Here is a 23,602-nt window from a genome sequence, read left to right as displayed (position 1 = left end):
AGTATAATACAGGATAAGTAATGTAATGTATGTACACAGTGACTGTACCAGCAGAATAGTGAGCGCAGCTCTGGAGTATAATACAGGATAAGTAATGTAATGTATGTACACAGTGACTGCACCAGCAGAATAGTGAGCGCAGCTCTGGAGTATAATACAGGATAAGTAATGTAATGTATGTACACAGTGACTGTACCAGCAGAATAGTGAGCGCAGCTCTGGAGTATAATACAGGATAAGTAATGTAATGTATGTACACAGTGACTGTACCAGCAGAATAGTGAGCGCAGCTCTGGAGTATAATACAGGATAAGTAATGTAATGTATGTACACAGTGACTGCACCAGCAGAATAGTGAGCGCAGCTCTGGAGTATAATACAGGATAAGTAATGTAATGTATGTACACAGTGACTGCACCAGCAGAATAGTGAGCGCAGCTCTGGAGTATAATACAGGATAAGTAATGTATGTACACAGTGACTGTATCTGCAGAATAGTGAGCGCAGCTCTAGAGTATAATACAGGATAAGTAATGTAATGTATGTACACAGTGACTGCACCAGCAGAATAGTGAGCGCAGCTCTGGAGTATAATACAGGATAAGTCATGTAATGTATGTACACAGTGACTGTACCAGCAGAATAGTGAGCGCAGCTCTGGAGTATAATACAGGATAAGTCATGTAATGTATGTACACAGTGACTGTACCAGCAGAATAGTGAGTGCAGCTCTGGAGTATAATACAGGATAAGTAATGTAATGTATGTACACAGTGACTGTACCAGAATCTGCGCCTCTTTTAGTCTCTGTATATAAGCAATCCTGACTCCATTCAGTAACAGTAAGAATATACAGTCCTATGAAAAAGTTTGGGCACCCCTATTAATCTTAATCATTTTTAGTTCTAAATATTTTGGTGTTTGCAACAGCCATTTCAGTTTGATATATCTAATAACTGATGGACACAGTAATATTTCAGGATTGAAATGAGGTTTATTGTACTAACAGAAAATGTGCAATATGCATTAAACCAAAATTTGACCGGTGCAAATATATGGGCACCTCAACAGAAAAGTGACATTAATATTTAGTAGATCCTCCTTTTGCAAAGATAACAGCCTCTAGTCACTTCCTGTAGCTTTTAATCAGTTCCTGGATCCTGGATAAAGGTATTTTGGACCATTTCTTTCTACAAAACAATTCAAGTTCAGTTAAGTTTGATGGTCGCCGAACATGGACAGCCCGCTCTCAAATGATCTGAAAACAAAGATTGTTCAACATAGTTGTTCAGGGGAAGGATACAAAGCGTTGTCTCAGAGATTTAACCTGTCAGTTTCCACTGTGAGGAACATAGTAAGGAAATGGAAGACCACAGGGACAGTTCTTGTTAAGCCCAGAAGTGGCAGGCCAAGAAAAATATCAGAAAGGCAGAGAAGAAGAATGGTGAGAACAGTCAAGGACAATCCACAGACCACCTCCAAAGAGCTGCAGCATCATCTTGCTGCAGATGGTGTCACTGTGCATCAGTCAGCAATACAGCGCACTTTGCACAAGGAGAAGCTGTATGGGAGAGTGATGAGAAAGAAGCCGTTTCTGCACGTATGCCACAAATAGAGTTGCCTGAGGTATGAAAAAGCACATTTGGAGAAGCCAACTTCATTTTGGAAACAAAGATTGAGTTGTTTGGTTATAAAAAAAAGGCGTTATGCATGGCGTCCAAAAAGAAACAGCATTCCAAGAAAAACACATGCTACCCACTGTAAAATTTGGTGGAGGTTCCATCATGCTTTGGGGCTGTGTGGCCAATGCCGGCACCGGGAATCTTGTTAAAGTTGAGAGTCGCATGGATTCCACTCAGTATCAGCAGATTCTTGAGAATAATGTTCAAGAATCAGTGACGAAGTTGAAGTTACGCCGGGGATGGATATTTCAGCAAGACAATGATCCAAAACACCGCTCCAAATCCTCAGGCATTCATGCAGAGGAACAATTACAATGTTCTGGAATGGCCATCCCAGTCCCCAGACCTGAATATCATTGAACATCTGTGGGATGATTTGAAGCGGGCTGTCCATGCTCGGCGACCATCTAACTTAACTGAACTTGAATTGTTTGTCCAAAATACCTTTATCCAGGATCCAGGAACTGATTAAAATCTACATGAAGCGACTAGAGGCTGTTATCTTTGCAAAAGGAGGATCTACTAAATATTAATGTCACTTTTCTGTTGAGGTGCCCATACTTTTGCACCGGTCAAATTTTGGTTTAATGCATATTGCACATTTTCTGTTAGTACAATAAACCTCATTTCAATCCTGAAATATTACTGTGTCCATCAGTTATTAGATATATCAAACTGAAATGGCTGTTGCAAATACCAAAATATTTAGAACTAAAAATGATTAAGATTAATAGGGGTGCCCAAACTTTTTCATAGGACTGTATCTTGAATATGCTGAGTAATAGATAAGAAAGTCTATTAGTAAGTTCCACAACTTTACGTCATACAATGATTCATCTTTATTTACTTGCAGCCAGAAATCCCCGGCCATGCTATTCCTTGTCTCTCCTGAGTCACTGAATGCTGCTCCCTCTGCACAGACATTGCAGGTTTTGGAGCAGAATATGACTGAATCAGCTGCAGATTACCGAGTCTCTGACCCCAGACATTACAGGTTACAGGGCCCTCTGTTGTTGTGGCTGAGTCAGTGACTGAGCTGCTGAGAGCTGACATTGTCTGAGTCACCCGCGCAGTCCATCACATCCCCATACAGATGGAGCAGCATTTGTTATTCACTGCTACAATGGAATATTATGAGTAGATTTAACCCGAATTTTCCAAAATTTTCCAAAATCAGGATTGATTTAAACTCAAAATTTTGGGGGTTCATCACTCACAAAACACGGCTATATTCTGAGTTCTCCTCTGATCCTAGAGTATGGATAGCTCCCAACATTCCGCGGGATAGTCCCGATTTTACACTGCTGTCCTGCGGTCCTGCACGGCTAACCGCATGTCCCGCTCTGCTCCTGAAGTGTTTTGCTTATTAACAAACGTTTCCCTGATCATCGCCCGCTCTTATAACAGATAAAAGGTTGTAACTGGGATAAGAACGGGGGGTGCAGGGTGTAATGTAGGGTGCAAGGTTGACTGTGGGTGGGGGGAGAGATGTGGGGTACATGGGTGTACTGGGGGGGAATGTGGGGTGCAATATATACTATGTGGGGGGAGATGTGTGGTGCATGGGTGTACTGTGGGCTGCAGGGTGTACTATGGACGGATGTGAGGTACAAGGATGACTGTGGGTGGGGGGAGAGATATGGGGTGCATGGGTGTACTGTGGGGAGATGTGCGATGCAAGGTTGACTGTGGGTGGGGAAGAGATGTGGGGTGCATGGGTGCACTGAGGGGGGAATGTGGGGTGCAGTATATACTGTGTGGGGGGAGATGTGTGGTGCATGGGTGTACTGTGGGCTGCAGGATGTACTGTGGGGAGATGTGGGATGCAAGGATGACTGGGTGGGGGGAAGATGTGGGGTTCAGACTGTACTGTGAGGTGCAGGGTGTACTGTGGAGGGATGTGAGGTGCAAGGATGACTGTGGGGGGGGGAAGATGTGGGGTACACGGGTGTACTTTGGGGGGAGAGATGTGGAGTGCAAGGTTGACTGTGGGTGGGGGAGATGTGGGGTGCATGGGTGTACTGTAGGGTGCTTGGATGTACTGTGAGGGGAGAGATGTGAGGTGCAGGGAGTACCAAATGAGAAATGGATGTGGATAGGCAGAGTCAATTTAGAAGTGAGTGGAGCTAAATTTACCACGGCCCGCCCACATTTTGTCCCTCTTTCTGTCCTTTAAAAGTTGGAAGGTATGTGATAAGTGGAGGTCAAAGGGAGGTGGCATCACGTATCGCTGGTCACCACAGAGCCCTGTCATTGGGCCTCACCTGTGATGTGGGGCGCGCCAACAGCATGACTCTTTGGTCCAGCATCATTATGTCGGTCCTTGTGTGATGTCAGCCAGAGGCCAGGAGAGGTCTGAGGAGCTCACAAGGAGAGGTGAGTATAACGTTGTTATTTTTACTCACCTCCCCCGGACCTCCTATTATACGTTACAGTCTGCGGAGACCCAAGAGTATAAAAATAGCACCGTATTCGTACCAACAAGTTCAGGCCAAAATGAACAAGATGGCCAAACCGCATAAATATTCTTTTAAAGTAATCTCGAGAGAATCACCCATCGCCAACATGTCTCTATGGCGAAAGACTACAAAAAAATAGCGGGCATCAGTATGGTGACCCACAAGGGTGGCTGATGGCTGGTGTTGTATCACATGGTGATGGTGAACCATATGGCTGGGCCTACCTACAGAGAGATCGCTCCTATTTGCCACCATCACATTAGTATTCATGAAGATTTAGGCAGACGGGGCCATTACATGTTATGGCGGTATTACGTTCTCCGTATACACCCTGCGGAGCAATGACTGTATACAACAACTATATTTTACATAATCCACTGCCACGCCGAATAAGTCCTCACACCCCCAGCCGTGTCTATGATGCCCTGAGACATGAATGACTGACGAAGCTTCGAGGCAGGATTATCATCCTATAAATCTCCCGTACAAGGGATTCTCCAGCAGATGAGGGCGACAATAATGGAGGCTTCATCATTAGCAGGAGAAGAAGAGCAGATGGGAACCGATCAGAAATGTCTGTTCTGTCATTGTCCCCAGTTTGGATTGAGGGGGGATATCACCCGCTCCTCCAGGAACTCCCAAAACATCTTAAGACATCTGAAGAACTTCACGTGTCTCCAGCCACAGCTAAGGTCAATGCTCAGGACTGTACAAGACAGGGAGTAGTATGGCGGAATAGCCATGATATGACCACCAGCTGGTATGGGGCCCAACAACTAAGAGGGCCCAACACCCATGGAGGGTTCAAGGGATGATCCGTTAGTTCATCTCGTGTGGCCTCTGCGCTCCCGAGGAGAGAGACCCCAAGGAAAAGTGGAGTCGACTCATTGAGGTCTATGGGAGAGTTTTCTACACTTGCTTAGTGCTGTGACATGATCTATGGTAGTGGATTGGTCGGTGGTGTTATCTATGGAGGTGTTATCTTCCATTGTAATACTGTCTGCGATGTAAATGAGGTCACTTTATAGTGATATTGCGTGGGGTGAAATTATAAGAACTGTATACACAGTATTCGCAGGCATAGGTCCAATTTCTATAAAAGTCGTCTTGCTATCTCCATTCAGGAGCGAGGATCGTCATTGATCCATGAATGGTGACAAGAGAGATGGGACTGGGAAGTAGGCAACTGAGGGCAGCTCGAGTAGGGAAAAAGCTACGGAAACCTTCCTACACACAGATCTACAGCACTACTGTTGTCTTCTTGGTTTTTTTTTTTAAGGGGGGGGGGGTCGTTATTATATTTAATTGTAGGTGTAAATCCTCCTTTAGGTCAGTGATACGAGAAACGATCTGTGAAGAAATATCTCCGCCTAGTGGTGAACAGACCAATCTGACCTCTTTTTTTCGGGACACCCTAACAGTAAAATCAAGGTACCCCACAGACCTTCTCAGACATAAATAAGGTAACACGGGCTCCGCACTCTGACTTATCGCTGTCTGCGGTCTCACCATAACACTCAGGCAGTATGGCCAATGTTTTGGGGTTCTGTTTAACTCAGACCCTTCCTTTACCCCTGTATCCAATCACTGACATGCTTACGTCACCTGTACCTCAAAAACATCTCCAGAGTTCGCCTGTTTCTTACCAAGAAAATATCGAAAACCCTTATTATTGCCCTGATATACTCTAGACGTGACTACAATAACTCCCGACTAATCTGTCATATCCTCACTAACTCTCCCTTCTGTAATCTATCGAGATACGGCAGCCAGGCTCATCTAAATGTTACACTGATACCTCCGATCTATGTCAGTCACTACCATACCTCCCAACTTTTGAAGAACTGAAAAAGGGACAAAATGTGCGGCGCGCCGCAGCAAATTTAGCCCCGCCCACTTTTGTGTTGACTCCGCCCGCTCGTTAATTTTTCATGTGCCTGAACACAGTATAATCCTCCTACAGTCACCCGTAAATTATATGTCCCCCCTCTATCTCTCCCCCAGATTCATGTCCCCACATCTCTGCCCCCAGTTTCATCACATCGCGTCTATAAGCCAGTAGCCGGCGGCAGCGGCGAAGCGAGGAGCTGACACAGGTCAGCTCCTCGCTTCAGCCGCATAACCGGGACCGCGGGACATGTCACCCAAATCGTGAATGTCCCGTGGAAATCGGGACGGTTGGGAGGTATGCACTACACTGATATCTCCGGTCTATGCCAGTTGCCTGTTCACTACAAAGTACAATATAAAGTTATCCCCCTCATCCACAAGGCTCTTATTGCTGCCCCCTCTACATCTCCTTCCTCCTCTGACTACTTCTACTCTTCAGACAGCCCTATCACACCAAATAATGTAACACCTCTGCTGTTACGCTCCACAACTAACCCTCCCCCCCCCCGACACACACAGACACAATATCCCATAGGACATCAGGCCTTTATCTAAGTGTAACCCGGTGATAGCTCATACCGCTTTATTTAATGGATAAAAATGGCTGCTCCACTATATACGCACTTCTACCTCTTGTGTCACCCCATCTTCCTCATAGATAGTAAGCTCTTGTGAGCAGGGCCCTCGCCCCATTGTGGACATTTTTTTATTACTCTGTAATGTCTGTGATTTGTAAAGCACTGAAGAGTATGTTGGTGCTATATAAATGCAATGTATTTTTACACATATTAGGCCGTCACATATATCTCCTTCCCCCAGCACTGCCTACTGATCCTTCGGCCATTGTGACTGGCAAGTGGACGGCTTTAGTTGTAGACTGAGCCCAGGGGTGAGACTAATGAAGTGGAAAAAGGGAAACTGCTGGCCTGGTACATACAATATGGTGCACAGTGTTAGATAACAATCGGTTACTCCCAACATTTCCCCTCTCACATCTACTATTTCTGGTCATTGCATTTTCACAGTTTTCCCTTTTGCAGGGTCTGTCTATGGTTTTCGGTTCTCTCTGAGCTGGTGATACCTTTGTCAGCTGCAATCCGTCTTACTCTAGCTAGATGGATTCAGCAGAGATTCTTAGCAGAGGTGAATGAAGGAGGGAGTTGTACAGGAAACGGCAAATTACAGATTTCGTACATTTGCTTGTACTGTTGGTTTATGCAAAGTTTGTCAAAAAGTGAGTGACCATTTCAATCTGTGGTTACTCCGTCCCCCATTCTGCCTAAAATTTGCAAGCAGGACTTTTCTCTCCGCCAATTTTGGGCAGAAACCCAGCAAACTCCATTATAGTGTATAGTCACTTTTTTTTCTTTCAGGTCCCCAAGCAGACCCAAAGAACAGAAACCTGAACCTAACGTAAGCACCACTGAATTGCAAAAATCTCATTGCAATGAGCGCCTCCTGGTGGTGACTACAGAAAATACTAAGGCTTTATGCCAGGAACAAGTATCTGATCTCTGGATGAGCTGTTTTGAAGTTCACCGTGTTGCAAACCTCCAACCACCACAAGGGGGAAGCATAGTGCAAATGGGTTTCACTTTCTATAACTTGTATACAAACCAGTGCATGATATATTTGATTAAGCCTTCTATCATTTCCCTTAAACTTCACAGTTATCGGCTACTTTGTGTTGGTTATCACTGAAATTCTCAATAAAATACATTTAAGTTTGTGGTTGTAAGGTGACAATATGTGAAAAAGTTCAAGGGGTGTGAATACTTTTGCAAGGCACTGTATACAGGGGCTGCAGGCAACAATCTCATGTTTAAAGGGTTTGTCCAGGACCTGAACATTATTGATAGATCATCAGTATCAGATCGGTCGGGGTTAGACACCCAAACCCATCAGCTGATATGGCCGCTGGAAGCTATATACTAAGTATACAGCCAGTATACAAGTGACAACTCCAGGCACCACCATTACAGTGCATGGGGCTTCCGGTCTGTACAGTGCAGCGGCGGCACCTTGAGCATGTTCAGATCCTGGACAACCCTTTTAAGGGATTCTCCTACCATTTTTTTGAGTGATTGATAAAGTTACGGGAAATAAAGCCAATCCCAAAAAATGCAACAAAATCTGCAAAAAAAACAAACAGATTTTCTGAAACGCATGGAAATGATCTTTGACACTACAACTCTCAGCATGTCTTAAAGGCCAGACCAGAGAACATCGCTTGGCGTTGTAATTTGGTGCGCCACCTGTTGCCTGTGCTGTATGTATGGAATGCACTTAGTCAGTGACTAGACCTTTCTATAGATAGTAAAGGCTTTAGGGATCTACAGACTCCTAAATGCAATGCAGCGGCATCATATATACATCTGATCACTACTTTATATACAGATTCCCGGTATATCATAGAGGGTCGGGGGCTCGGTTCCTCCTCTGCTGGTTCTCAAGGTCATCTCGATTTGGAAGCTCCCAGGTATGGGTGTAAGCTTATCTGCGAGCGAGGCAGACCCCCGACAGAAATGTGAGAGGTGAGGAGGGGACACCGAGAGAGAGAGAGCGCCGCAGAAGATGTCGTCTGACGAGTTATGTATTCTGCTGGATGACATCCAGTGACGGCAACTACAACTCCCATCCTGAGCACAAGAGGTTTAAAGGGGAACTCTGGTGTAATAAATTATTAGGGCAGATTTTGCACAAATATTTGCAGCTTTATTGGATCATATGATTTATCACCATTTACGTCAAGCACAATCTGGTGATAGATTTTAATGTACAGGTGTATAGTCTGGCGGAGGGTGCACTTACAGGAGGTGCACCCTTGGCCGGTGCAAGGATATGAAGACTGGCATTGAATACGTCAGTCTTCATAAATCATTATCTACAGTCAGTCCTTCAGACTAGAACATACCCGGCAATAGAGATGGCTGCACAAGCTGAGATCAGCCTGAATATCCCGTACTGTTAGGACTTTTTAAACAACACGGAACACTTGGAGATCCATCTTGGATGAACTAAAATGACATGACAACCCAAAAGGAATCAGGGACCCGAGCCCCCGGAACCTGAAACAAATCTTGGGAGCTTCACCCATCTCTCCTGGGCAACTTCTGACAAGCGAGAAATCAAGGAAGATTGTGAGAAGTGATGTATTAAAGGGGATCTCTAACACTGGATATGGATGAGTCCTTGGCATAGGAGCAATATCAGATTGATGGGGTGTCTAACGCCAATTGCAGGATCCACACCGATCGGCTGCAGTATGGTGACATTAAAATATACCCCGGGCCTGGGCTGTGATCGGCTACTGAGTTTTCCTTTTAGACCATTATAATAAATTTGTATATTAGTAGGCCCGGCGGCCATTGTCCTCAGCAGTGCTGTAGTATATAGAGATGTGTATACAGCTTAGTATCTATATCTATAATATTACCTGGCCGCCCCTTTCCTAATACCACCAGCAGGGCGCTCCCTCTTTAGACTCTGTTCACACTGCTATTTAGCACAACTGTCACCGTGCAAACAACAGAAACTTTAATGGTCGCCATTGTAAGCCCAAAAATTCTACAACTTTTTGGATCTGGGCCACAAGGAGAATCTTTTATTACTTCAACAGCTGAGAAACTTTTGACCCATGACCGTGTGAGAAGTTATGATCATGTCAGATCGCTCAGATTTCCATTGGTCAGATCTGATATTTCTTCCACTACAGATCTGTCACTTCTAGAGACCTGCAGGCACTGAGGGGTTAATAGCATGACCAGTGAAGGCAGAGAGGGATGAGAAGTCTGCAGATCTGTACAGGAGCAGCAGCAGGATCCCTGCAGGATGTAACCCGAGCTGCTGCAACATCGGCCCGCCCACATGATGGTGATGTCAGCACCCGCCTCTATGTGACGTCACCGCCTCCTCTCCTGTGAATGGAAGGCTGGCTGCAGACAGGAGCGGAGAGTCCAGCTGGAGGCACATGCGGCTGCCAGGGCAAGTAGTAGTAGGGAAGAGGAGCCCAGGGGGCAGTGCCAACACATCCAGCACAGGAGGAGAAGAGACTGTGCCCCTGCACCCAGCACAGGAGCAATAGAGACTGTGCCCCTGCACCCAGCACAGGAGGAATAGACACTGTGCCCCTGCACCCAGCATAGGAGGAATAGAGACTGTGCCCCTGCACCCAGCACAGGAGCAATAGAGACTGTGCCCCTGCACCCAGCACAGGAGGAGTAGAGACTGTGCCCCTGCACCCAGCACAGGAGGAATAGACACTGTGCCCCTGCACCTATCTGTGCCCCTGCACCCAGCACAGGAGGAGTAGAGACTGTGCCCCTGCACCCAGCACAGGAGGAATAGAGACTGTGCCCCTGCACCTATCTGTGCCCCTGCACCCAGCACAGGAGGAGTAGAGACTGTGCCCCTGCACCCAGCACAGGAGGAATAGAGACTGTGCCCCTGCACCTATCTGTGCCCCTGAAACCAGCACAGGAGGAATAGAGACTGTGCCCCTGCACCCAGCACAGGAGGAATAGAGACTGTTCCCCTGCACCCAGCTGTGCCCCTGAAACCAGCACAGGAGGAATAGATACTGCCCCTGCATTCAGAACTGGAGGTGTAGAGACTGTTACCCTACATCCAGCACAGGAGGAATAGAGACTGTTACCCTACATCCAGCACAGGAGGAGTAGAGACTGTGCCGCTGCACTTGATACTGAAGGGTTAGGCTGTTCCCGTGCACTTAGAGGATGGCCATCTTGCATCTTCTGATGGGCTCTGTCGCCCTCATTGGCAGCACAATTGTACTATGCCAGCTGTTGCGCTCAGTGATCCGCTGGAAGGTGAAATCAGACCGGGCGCAGGATCTGCTGATAGAAGTCGTGTCCACTCTACAATTATGCTGCTGCACCAGGGAGATGGTCCTACTTGGCACTTTAGGCGGCATCCAGCAGTGGCTGGGATTGACACTCACCTACCTGCTCACTGTGCTGCACTGCGCGACCTTCCAAGGCGCCACCTGTAACCCATGCGGCAGCCTGGAGCAGTGGCTACGAGCACAGTCCCCTGGGCGATACATCATACAAAAGCTGGCAGCGCAGTTTGTGGCTGCTGTCCTGTCCCGGGTGCTGATGCCCAACATATGGCTGCTGCGATTGTCCCCTCTACATCAGTGGGACGTGGTCTGCTGGAGCCCCTTGAATATGCCACCTTGGCAGGGCGCCCTGGTGGAGATGACCTGTGCCCTGAGCCTCTTCCTGGCAGTGCACTTCCTACCCCAAGTGAAACCCCAATATAGATACCATGTGGTGGCGCTAACCATCACGGCCATCGTTTATGCAGGTAAGGAAAGCCTTGCGGCACCTATTAACCCTTTCTATCCTGCAACAGTATTACTAAGGGACCTGAACGCTAGAAAGCAACAACGTTTCACTCTCTGACAACCGATTCGCAATCAGGACAGGTTCTCAGACTGACAGGGAGCAGAAAGACCCAAAAAATGAAAGCACAAAGTATATGAGAAAGTTACAGAACATTATATTGAAGGGACTGGTCGTAGGAAAAGCGGTCAGTGGCGATTGGCAGCTGATACTGGTACAATCACGCGATTTTCGTGCATATTGGCGCTTCCGAATTTCCCATAGGATCTAATAGATTGAGTTTTTTTTCACTAGTCGCATAAGATTTTAGGCAGTCCGTACCCTAAAGGTGAATTACATGACCCTATGCACTACGAGGGGTCTGAAGCCACCAGCGCCAGATAAACAGGTTCAGCTCGTACATAAGTGACCCATGCCCTAGAACAGTCACATGACCCTAGATAACATGCAGCCCGGTACATAGGTTACCATGCTCAAATCAGTACGGGTTACAGGGGCCACATGCAACACATTCCCTTTAAGGGAGACTGTCTTTGTCACACATAGTTACATTAGCCCCCTCTCTCTTCTACTTCTCTGTGTGTCAGTCCTTACTGAATTTTTTCCATTTTATTCATAAATCGACATCTAGGTGGCAGGTTAAAATACTGCTTGTAATTACAAGCTGTTACACCCAGGATTACCAGATCTGCAGCCCCGGAGGTTTGCTTTCTGCATCGCGCCAAGTTAATTCCAGTAATAACCGGATATACAGAGAATCGCGCACAATAATAAAGTGTCCGTACAGTGGAGCGGCACCTTCCACCTGCTAGAGGAGGAATTTCAGGGAACTTTGCACTTTAATCTTCTCCTTTGCAGTTTTCTAGGGATTAATAACATTGTTTGCCTCCTGCCAGAAAGTAGTTTAGTCGCTTGACTGATCCAGTGCGCGGCCGCAACGTGGAGGGTGTTATGTAAGGAACAGATTATAGTATAACCTGACTAGTCAGCTGCCACTGACACTAGCCTTCATGCCACCGTCCTGTGAGCACAGGGCACTGAGATATCTGGTGCTGTATGTCGGGAACCTGATGCTATATGTACAGGGCCACTAATGGAGGACATTAAACTGTACGGGGCCACTGCTGGGGGGCATTAAACTGTACGGGGCCACTGCTGGGGGACATTAAACTGTACGGGGCCACAGCTGGGGGACATTAAACTTTATGGTGGACATTAAACTGTACGGGGCCACTACTACGGGGCATTAAGCTTTACGGGGCCACAGCTGGTGAACATGAAACTGTATGGGGCCACTAATGGAGTTCATCAAACTGTACGGGCCACTAATGGGGGACATTAAACTGTATGGGGCCACTAATGGGGGACATGAAACTCTATGGGGCCACAGCTGGGGAGACATTAAACTTTATGGGGGACATTAAACTGTACGGGCCACTAATGGGGGACATTAAACTGTACGGGGCCACAGCTGGAGGACATTAAACTGTACGGGGCCACTGCTGGGGGACATGAAACTGTATGGGGCCACTAATGGGGGACATGAAACTGTATGGGGCCACTAATGGGGGACATTAAACTGTACGGGCCACTAATGGGGGGACATTAAACTGTATGGGGCCACTAATGGGGGGACATGAAACTGTATGGGGCCACTAATAGGGGACATGAAACTGTATGGGGCCACTGCTGGGGGACATTAAACTGTATGGGGGACATTAAAATGTACGGGCCACTAATGGGGGACATGAAACTGTACGGGGCCACTACTGGGGGGACATTAAACTGTATGGGGCCACTAATGGGGGACATGAAACTGTACGGGACCACAGCTGAGGGACATTACACTGTATGGGGCCACAGCTGGGGAGACATTAAACTTTATGGGGCCACCTCTGGGGGACATTACACTGAAGGGGGCCACAGCTGGAGGGACATTGAACTGTATGGGGCCACAGCTGGGGAGACATTAAACTTTATGGGGCCACCTCTGGGGGACATTACACTGAAGGGGGCCACAGCTGGAGGGACATTGAACTGTACGGGGCCAGTATTGAAGAACATTAATCTGTACGGGGAGACTAATGGGGGCCACTAAACTTTACGGGGCCACAGCTAGGGGATACAAAACCATGGCGGTCCACTGCTGGAGACATTAAACTATCTGGGGCCACTGCTGAGGTTATTTAACAATAAATTTGTATTTTATAGAATTTGGAAGGAATGAATCAACTTCAATTTTTTTCTATGTGCGGCCCATTTGCCCGGCCAAGTTTAACACCCCAGCTATAGGGGTCATATCACACCAGGGTGTCAGGGTACCAAACCTACCGTAAGAAATACACGAGGTGCCCTACTCAAACAAAAATGGCATTAAATATTAACTTTTATGGTTACTATTTAAAATGTCAATAGTCATTCCCTAAATCAAACCCTGATAGTCGCCTACTGATACCCAATAACTCGGGACATACAGGTGACTGTGATCACGTAAATGGTGCAGGCCATGTTCAATGTTCACCAGGCAGGGGAATGACCTAAACCTTGCACACCTAATCTAATTCTAATGATAGCCTGCTAGCCTGTCTACCTGGATGCTCTCTGACTTCCTTGGGGCAGTAGAACACTGTGGTAAGGAGGAGGAGGACGGCTTGTGATGAAGGACATTTGGGGCATTTTTTTTGTGGTTAAAAGGACAATAGTGCTGATACAAGATACCGAACTATCAGCTGTGAGAATGAGATCTCACTACGTACCAAAGTAACTGCCACATGTTATCATAATAGCTGACTATGTCCCCCACCTCTGCAAAATTTCTGCTTGTTATATCTACATGCTGTGACCCCCCCTCCTCGTGTCCTACAACCAAGTCGGCTGTATTATTATTATTATTATTATTATTATTATTAACATCACTCCGCACAGAGAACTAAATGATCCTGCAGTGTGTCTGTGTTTCTTTCTTTTTAGTTGCTATGATTCCTAGGATTTCTCTATCTGCCATGAGCTTGTATGTGTTTCTCTCCTGTTATATACTACTGTACCATCTATGAAACTGTATCACTGAAATTTCCCCATTGTGGGACTATTAAAGGAATATCTTATCTTATCTTAGTATGTCAAGATTACTGGAAGGAGAGCATGGGTAGGCTGGAATTTGACCAACAGCCCCAATCAAGTCGTCTTGAGAGCGCCTAGGGCAGTGATGGCGAACCAAGTGCTCAAATTGCAACCCAAAACCCACTAATTTATCACAAAGTGTTGTGGTCAAAATATTGACTATATCATGGATCAATCAGTCAGTCCAAATTAATGAGCATGTTTAAATTACTAATAATGACACAGACACTGCATTTCCGTATCAAATATCAGCCATGCTAGCCCCTTAGCCCAGCTCAGCACAACTGACTCTTTATTGAAAGTACACACACTTTAGAGACAAAGAAAGGAGAGGTTACTGCCCCCTTGGCATTCCTGAGTGTTGTCCATCTCTCATTGGCTCCAAACTTCAATGTCCAGCCAGACACCTCCTTGCTCCAGTCTGTGGAATTCTATTACAGGGTGTGCCAAAAAAGGAATCAAGCTCCATCTTGGATTCACAGTCCTTTGTCTCAGATCTATGTAACCTTATTAAGGAAAAATTAGTATTTCTACAATATAAAGTATAAGAATCTTGATTCATGTTCTGACTTGACATTCCCCCCTAAATACAAATTTTTCCCTGAGCTTATGAACCCCTGATCTGTTCCAATGTGCTTCGTCGTTCCACTTCACCTCTTAGATGACAACTTATCCCTTGTAGATAAGCTCCCACTTAAAGGGCTTTCACATAGGAAGGTCAGATCCTAGCTGTCCCTAAAGCAACTCCATGTATTCTCGGGAAGAAACTGGACCATAAACATGCTTCTTTCCTTCTATCTAGTCTCGACCAACTTTTACTGCCGTCTGTGCCTCACCGGGCGAAGTATGTTTACGCTTAAACACCGTAACATGATTACTATGAGATACGACACCTGGTGCAGCTGCTCACCAGTGTCGGGCTTTATAGTCGCGCCCAAGATTCCCCCTTCTGGCTAAAGAACCTTGCCGCCCGGTCTTCAACCCGACTATAAAACTACCTTGCCCCCTATCGCTTTACACTCCTCCAGGGAATGTATCAGCCACTAACTGGATTATCAGACTATAAGAGTCCAATGGACGTCTGTTTCCTGCCCTTCCTCGGACTAACAGCCCCGTCCAGTAATATGTTATGGCATGAAACATAATACCTTTCCTAAATAAACAGACGGCTTCCAACTATCTCACTTCACTTAAACTTTCTCACTTACATCATCATACACTTTAATTGTCTCCATATTAGCCTCAAGTCTCATTGTCTAAACCCACAGCCTCGTTTATCATCCCCTTTAGACACGGGAATACACAGATTGATATCACTAAAAGGATCAGTCTCTATGTTGCATAAAACATAACAGGAACATAAGTGCAGATTCATCCAACAGTCCTTGATATTTCTCCTCTCAGGATCTCATATCTCATCTCTTTATCTCCATCCAATCTTTGGGTTTTAGTTTATAAGTTCCTTCCACTGACTCAGACTCTGGAGGGAAGGGAAAAACTCGAGAATATACATTAATCATATGTTTTTGATAATTCGTCACATAGTCAGTCAGCACATCATATTACATCTGAAATAATTGTGAAAAATCCAACCCAAATATAAGACTAAAGCTAATTTCTCCTGTCAAGAATGTACCTTACAGAGAAAACAAATAAATCCGACAAATACTTTCCAATACTCTGGGAACTGCATAGGGGTGTGAAACACTTATTATATACCCATAATATAACATTTTCTTTATTACCCATATGGTAAGTTCCATTAGCACTTTGATGCTCTCGGGGAACTTACTAACACTACATCTTTCAGTAGCCGTCTATCTGCAGTCCCGTCTGTGGTGGTTTTCTTCACCAGATATGCCCCAAGCCGTCCCAAAGAGAAACAACTACACACAAGCACGTACTCATACCATCTCACCTTTAGCAACTGTATATAGTTAACCTGCAATCCCTGGAAAAGGTACAAGGGCTTCAGGCCTGACTCTTTGGCCTAACGCATGCCAGATCAACAATTGTAAACAATTACAGACCTGCAAAATATGGTCCTACGAATGGGGCTTTATAGAGCTTTCTGCTCCACTGTGACCCCCACAAAGTCCAATCTGCTTCACCGTGACTCCCACACAGTATAATCTGCTTCACCGTGACCCCCACACAGTATAATCTGTTTCACCGTGACCCACACACAGTATAGTCTGATCCACAGTGGCCCCTACACAGTAGAATCTGCTGCACAGTGACCCACACACAGTATAATCTGCTGCACAGTGACCCCTACACAGTACAATCTGCTCCACAGTGGCCTCCACACAGTAGAATCTGCTCCACAGTGGCCCCCACACAGTACAATCTGCTCCACAGTGGCCCCCACACAGTACAATCTGCTCCACAGTGGCCTCCACACAGTAGAATCTGCTCCACAGTGGCCTCCACACAGTACAATCTGCTCCACAGTGACCTCCACACAGTAGAATCTGCTCCACAGTGGCCTCCACACAGTAGAATCTGCTCCACAGTGGCCTCCACACAGTACAATCTGCTCCACAGTGGCCTCCACACAGTACAATCTGCTCCACAGTGGCCTCCACACAGTACAATCTGCTCCACAGTGGCCTACACACAGTACAATCTGCTCCACAGTGGTCTCCACACAGTACAATCTGCTCCACAGTGGCCTCCACACAGTAGAATCTGCTCCACAGTGGCCCCTACACAGTATAATCTGCTCCACAGTGGCCCCTACACAGTATAATCTGCTGCACAGTGGTCCCCACACAGTATAATCTGCTCCACAGTGACCTCCACACAGTACAATCTGCTCCACAGTGGCCTCCACACAGTAGAATCTGCTCCACAGTGGCCTCCACACAGTACAATCTGCTCCACAGTGACCTCCACACAGTAGAATCTGCTCCACAGTGGCCTCCACACAGTAGAATCTGCTCCACAGTGGCCTCCACACAGTACAATCTGCTCCACAGTGGCCTCCACACAGTACAATCTGCTCCACAGTGGCCTCCACACAGTACAATCTGCTCCACAGTGGCCTACACACAGTACAATCTGCTCCACAGTGGTCTCCACACAGTACAATCTGCTCCACAGTGGCCTCCACACAGTAGAATCTGCTCCACAGTGGCCCCTACACAGTATAATCTGCTCCACAGTGGCCCCTACACAGTATAATCTGCTGCACAGTGGTCCCCACACAGTATAATCTGCTGCACAGTGGTCCCCACACAGTATAATCTGTTCCACAGTGGTCCCCACACAGTACAATTTGCTCCACAGTGGCCCCCATACAGTAAAATCTGCTCCACAGTGGCCTCCACACAGTAGAATCTGCTCCACAGTGGCCTCCACACAGTACAATCTGCTCCACAGTGGCCTCCACACAGTACAATCTGCTCCACAGTGGCCTCCACACAGTACAATCTGCTCCACAGTGGCCTCCACACAGTACAATCTGCTCCACAGTGGCCTCCACACAGTAGAATCTGCTCCACAGTGGCCCCTACACAGTACAATCTGCTCCACAGTGGCCTCCACACAGTATAATCTGCTCCACAGTGGCCTCCACACAGTAGAATCTGCTCCACAGTGGCCCCTATACAGTATAATCTGCTCCACAGTGGCCCCTACACAGTATAATCTGCTGCACAGTGGTCCCCACACAGTATAATCTGCTCCACAGTGACCTCCACACAGTACAATCTGCTCCACAGTGGCCTCCACACAGTAGAATCTGCTCCACAGTGGCCTCCACACAGTACAATCTGCTCCACAGTGACCTCCACACAGTAGAATCTGCTCCACAGTGGCCTCCACACAGTAGAATCTGCTCCACAGTGGCCTCCACACAGTACAATCTGCTCCACAGTGGCCTCCACACAGTACAATCTGCTCCACAGTGGCCTCCACACAGTACAATCTGCTCCACAGTGGCCTACACACAGTACAATCTGCTCCACAGTGGTCTCCACACAGTACAATCTGCTCCACAGTGGCCTCCACACAGTAGAATCTGCTCCACAGTGGCCCCTACACAGTATAATCTGCTCCACAGTGGCCCCTACACAGTATAATCTGCTGCACAGTGGTCCCCACACAGTATAATCTGCTGCACAGTGGTCCCCACACAGTATAATCTGTTCCACAGTGGTCCCCACACAGTACAATTTGCTCCACAGTGGCCCCCATACAGTAAAATCTGCTCCACAGTGGCCTCCACACAGTAGAATCTGCTCCACAGTGGCCTCCACACAGTACAATCTGCTCCACAGTGGCCTCCACACAGTACAATCTGCTCCACAGTGGCCTCCACACGGTACAATCTGCTCCACAGTGGCCTCCACACAGTACAATCTGCTCCACAGTGGCCCCTACACAGTACAATCTGCTCCACAGTGGCCTCCACACAGTATAATCTGCTCCACAGTGGCTCCTACACAGTATAATCTGCTGCACAGTGGTCCCCACACAGTATAATCTGCTCCACAGTGGCCCCTACACAGTATAATCTGCTGCACAGTGGTCCCCACACAGTATAATCTGCTGCACAGTGGTCCCCACACAGTACAATTTGCTCCATGGAGGCCCCTACACAGTATAATCTGTTCCACGGATGGGTGCCCAAAAGAGAGGGCTCTGAGTGCCACCTCTGGCACCCGTGCCATAGATTCACCATCACAGGCCTAGGGGTTGCCCCAACAAGTACCGGAGCCTGCCACTGGGCTCCAGGAACTGCAGTTTTTACCGCACCTCATTGGCCTGAATACCTTATAAAAATAATCCTCTCGATGATCTAGAACAGTGAAACACGTAGAGGAGACCTCGTTTTTAGGCACGGAGAGCAAGTGGGGCTATTGCTTACTAAATCCAGTACATTGAGTCTGGGCTCCACTACGAGGGGCTATCTCTGTATCTACAGACTGACATGTCAGAATGAACCCCTAGGCGCTCTCAAGACGAATTGATTGGGGCTGTTGGTCAAATTCCAGCCTACCCGTGCTCTCCTTCCAGTAATCTTGACATACTAGCCGGTTATCATTAGGATTAGATTAGGTGTGCAAGGTTTAGGTCATTCCCCTGCCTGGTGAACATTGGAGGCCCATGACCTACACCATGACCTACACCGTGATCTGCACCATTTACGTGATCACAGTCCTCTCTATGTCCCGAGGTATTGAGTATCAGTAGGGACTCAGGGTTTGATTTAGGGAATGACTACTGACATTTTAAATAGTAACAATAAAAGTTCATATTTAATGACATTTTAGTTCGGGCACCCCGTGTATTTCTCTGCTATGGGAGGCAGCAGTCACTACCGGATCCTGGAACGTGAGGGGGCCCAATGGCCTCTATACAACATAAGACACTAGTATTATAGCTGTCACATAGTAAGTGGGGCCTAGGAGCTGCCAGTGATGCCTCTGTACGGTATTACTACTTGGACACCATATGGAGCTGTTATATTAGCCCAGTACATTAATATGGTTTTCCCATGGTCCTCCATATTCCTTACTCCAGCCCTGGACCTAGGAGTCTGCCCTATGACCGATGAGGCCTCACTGGGCTGCTCACTAGCCGTATCATCTACATGGCCCTCTTATAACTCCTCATGGCATATAATAGTCACATGACTGATGGTATATCTTCATTGTATTTCCACTAACCCACCCGCCGTTGTGATATTGTAGGTGCACCGCTGACGGGCGCCGTGTTTAACCCAGCGCTGGCCTTCGCTGTGGTCTTCTTGTGCCAAGGAAACAGCCTCCTTCAGTATGTCGCCGTGTACTGGATCGGCCCCATCATCGGTGAGTGGTCAAAGGATCCCGGAGACGGTTGTGGTTTGGTAGGATAACCCATTCTAATAAGACTCCCGTTTGACATCGTCTTCTCCATTTCCAGGAATGGTTGTCTCCGTGGTCATACTGGAACGCGGCATTCCCAAGCTGAGGCGAGATAAGGTTTCTCCACGTCATGTCAAGCGAGACTAGAAGATCACCGGGGATCCTGCGGTCATGCCATTAAATGTCAACAATCGCCAGTGGTCGCTGACTAATACCTTTCCTCCTCTTTTATTGATCATTTATGGATTTTTTTACCTCATTATTATCTGTGACGATCATGGCGGACACCGCTTCATGCAGGAATGGGTTCATAGGCGAAGGTGAAGCCGCCATTGGCACTTTCTTATCCATGGACCTACCACGTACCGAGCCTTAATCATTAGGTGCCTGAGGTGTGAGGATCTTAGGAGAGACTCATACAATATTTTTTACAAATGGCTACCCCCAATGGGGATTGTAAGTGTGCATGTATAGGGTATGACGACTCTGCGTCCACAATGGAGCAATGCAAGGGCACCATGCCAAATACACGTACCCAGTGCTACCATACCCAGTAAATGTGAAGCTACCACGTCCCTGGTGCCCTAGTCTAATGGACTATGCTGAGCCGATGGAGACCCAATTGTGTGTAACGTGCCCAATTCATGGAGACCTAATGATACAAACCGTGCCATACACGGTATATAACATGTCTATGCTATGGTGGACCAGTGGTCTATAGTTTACCCAGGGTAGTCACAATGTGTCACCAACAAAAGTGTCTGCAGCTTCGTGAAGCACTTTCCAGGAAGTGTACACACTGTGATCCTTTCTGCCCGACTCTGATCTCTGAGATCGGCACAGGAAGTGATGGCTACTTATTGGCTGCTTGCATGCAACTTCCTGTCTGAAGAGTATAAGGAGAGCCAGCGAGGTGGTTGGTTGGCACAGTCGTTTGGTACATTTGTGGGAAAAGCACAATATTACGCACTATTGCCCGGGGCCTCACTAATGTCAGGCCCCAGAGACTGAGAGCACAATATAGTCCATGTCGATGGTTAGAGTGTGACATAAACCTGTAGCAGCTGCTTCTGTGCTTGAGGCTCCTAAATAGTGTATAGCTATTGTTGGGGTCGCAGTATACGATATACAGGTGGTGGTGAACTGGTGCAGTGTACAGGGCTCGTACCTTAAAGCAGTGGTATGAACTACAACCAGTCCAGGTGCTCCAGTGGTATTTTCTCAGTTCATTGAGAACAGACTGTGCCTGGAACCTGATGATCCAGTGGTACGTGCTGTGCCTGGTAACTGGCAATCCAGTGGTACATCCTGTGTCTGGCAGTAGCTGATCCGGTTGTACATGCTGTGCCTGGCAGCTGGTAATCCAGTGCTAGATATCATGTCTGGTAGCTGGTGATCCAGTGGTACATGCTGTGCCTGGTAAGTGGCAATCCAGTGGTACATACTGTGCCTGGCAGTAGCTGATCCAGTTGTACATGCTGTGCCTGGCAACTCGTAATCCACTGGTATTTACTGGTTAAATGTGGCACATAAAGACGCATTACATCCCTCATTCTGTGCATGTGGGACACCTTGGCTAGAAAACTGACTTCTATAGGGAATTTACGCCAGTTCCTGACTTGGGCATGCACCTGATTTATAAGGAGGCCAGAGCCTCTTCCTAATACAGGCACCCCCCGAACCAGTCAGATGACAGAAACACCACTCTTAATAAATGTTCCCTCCAATGTGCTGACTATACAGTGATCAGGTCATGTGCGCCACAACTTTCCACAGGTTGTCAGATGTATTGCAGCTCTGTCCAATTCACTTAAATGAGACATCGTGGACACATTTTGAGAAAAAAAAAAAAAGCCGCCATATTTTGCTAATATTGAGCCGTCCCTTTAAAAGTTGGATTTTGGATTGATTTATAGTAAGAAAAACAAATAGGGGAACGTATTATACCGCGAAGTCTTGAGATTGTGGCACCTTAAGTACAAGACTGAACTTGTAGGCCCAGATGGGTCCATAAAATTACCGTAACACAATTGAGGTGATTTATTACAATGCCTTGTATGTTAAAAAACCTTTGCACAAATTGGGTTTTTGCACAAAAACATGCACATTTTTTCATGTTTGCAATGTACATTTCAGTGCAGACTCACAGATCAATGGAGGGCGCCTACTTATAAATGGTGTGCACCCTCGGCCCGGGAAGGAAACCTGAAGACTGACCATGGTACGGGCAAGTAACAGCCATCTATAGGCTGCCTTACCTGAGGCCCTGGAGATTTATTAAAGGGGGAGGGGTTGACCCGACAGTGACGTGGCTCCGCCGTACCGCTCCCCTAATAAATCTGTTCCATTGACTTCTTAGACATTAAACTCCGCCTTCTTCGTAGTAGACATGGCGGCCGGGTCATCATTAGACTGAATGTAGGCGATAATAAATGTGAAGGGGCCGGTGACCGGTCCCCTTTAAGAATTGCTGTATTAGATGAATATATGGATTTAGACGACGCTATATGAGATGTATTATCCTGCTGCTATCAGATTTACCTGAATGTAGTGAATCTGCTGTCTCCATAGACACCGATCAGCCATAACATTAAAACCATGTAAACGTTGTCTAGGTCCCATCCATGTCATCTGTCAAGGACCTTTAGGGCGCTCGGTGCGGCCTCCATTGATCAGACTTGTCTCTGCAGCACATCCCACAGACGATCCATCAGATTGGGGTCATCATCTCTTTGTCTTGTTCCTTGGACCATGTGAGGTTGGGGCAATGTCCGTCTGAGAGGCGCCACTGCCATGAACGGGTGAAGCTTAGGTTTCGTCTTCTTCCTCCCCTGGTGCCATCTCTTGCCCCGGTCCAGTCATCCACATGATAGAACATCTGACCAGACGCCGCCATGTCTCCACTGTAGGCGCTTTTGGGGTGGTTGGAGGTAAGTGTGGGCCAGTCTGTGTATACAAAGCCCCATAAACGGCAAACGTTGCGATGCCCTGTGTGTGTACTGACCCCTTTATTGCTCTCCTATGGGATCGGGCCAGTTGGGCTAGCCTCAATGAGTTTTGGGCACCAGTCACCCGTCATTTCCCAGATCACTTTTGGTAAAATCCTGCTGTATGGACAATTTGGCCCTTGACAAAGTCACTCAGGTCCTTGTGGTTACCCGTTTCTTCTGCCAACAACACATCAAATCCACAGAACCGACCAATCACTTGCGTCCTGAAACATCCCCACCCCC

The 23,602-nt window shown here is 47.1% G+C and overlaps 2 protein-coding genes across 3 annotated transcripts in view; both read left to right on the top strand.

The window, feature by feature from the left end:
* AAMDC (adipogenesis associated Mth938 domain containing) overlaps positions 1–23,602 on the top strand; it is a 215,401-nt gene that overhangs the window by 140,474 nt on the left and 51,325 nt on the right. The window lies entirely within an intron of this gene.
* AQP11 (aquaporin 11) lies at positions 10,406–21,029 on the top strand. 2 transcript variants are annotated; one of them, XM_075266248.1, is made up of 4 exons: positions 10,406–10,489; positions 10,713–11,359; positions 20,217–20,333; positions 20,428–21,029. In XM_075266248.1, the coding sequence occupies exons 2-4, from the start codon at positions 10,768–10,770 to the stop codon at positions 20,514–20,516; spliced, it is 798 nt and encodes a 265-aa protein (XP_075122349.1). In that variant the 5' UTR covers positions 10,406–10,489; positions 10,713–10,767; the 3' UTR covers positions 20,517–21,029. The 2 variants fall into 2 exon arrangements, with proteins under 2 accessions (XP_075122349.1, XP_075122350.1); XM_075266249.1 differs by having other exon boundaries at positions 10,406–10,577.

Source organism: Leptodactylus fuscus, chromosome 2 (assembly GCF_031893055.1).
Source record: "Leptodactylus fuscus isolate aLepFus1 chromosome 2, aLepFus1.hap2, whole genome shotgun sequence".
Lineage (NCBI taxonomy): Eukaryota > Metazoa > Chordata > Amphibia > Anura > Leptodactylidae > Leptodactylus > Leptodactylus fuscus.
This window is presented reverse-complemented; position numbering and strand designations above follow the sequence as displayed.

What these genes read in the sequence shown, in the direction of transcription:
- AQP11 (XM_075266248.1), top strand. Translation starts at nt 10,768, where the DNA reads ATGGCCATCTTGCATCTTCTGATGGGCTCTGTCGCCCTCATTGGCAGC. An exon ending in CACGGCCATCGTTTATGCAG is followed by an intron (nt 11,360 to 20,216) that starts GTAAGGAAAGCC and finishes GTGATATTGTAG; the next exon opens with GTGCACCGCTGACGGGCGCC. An exon ending in CTGGATCGGCCCCATCATCG is followed by an intron (nt 20,334 to 20,427) that starts GTGAGTGGTCAA and finishes CTCCATTTCCAG; the next exon opens with GAATGGTTGTCTCCGTGGTC.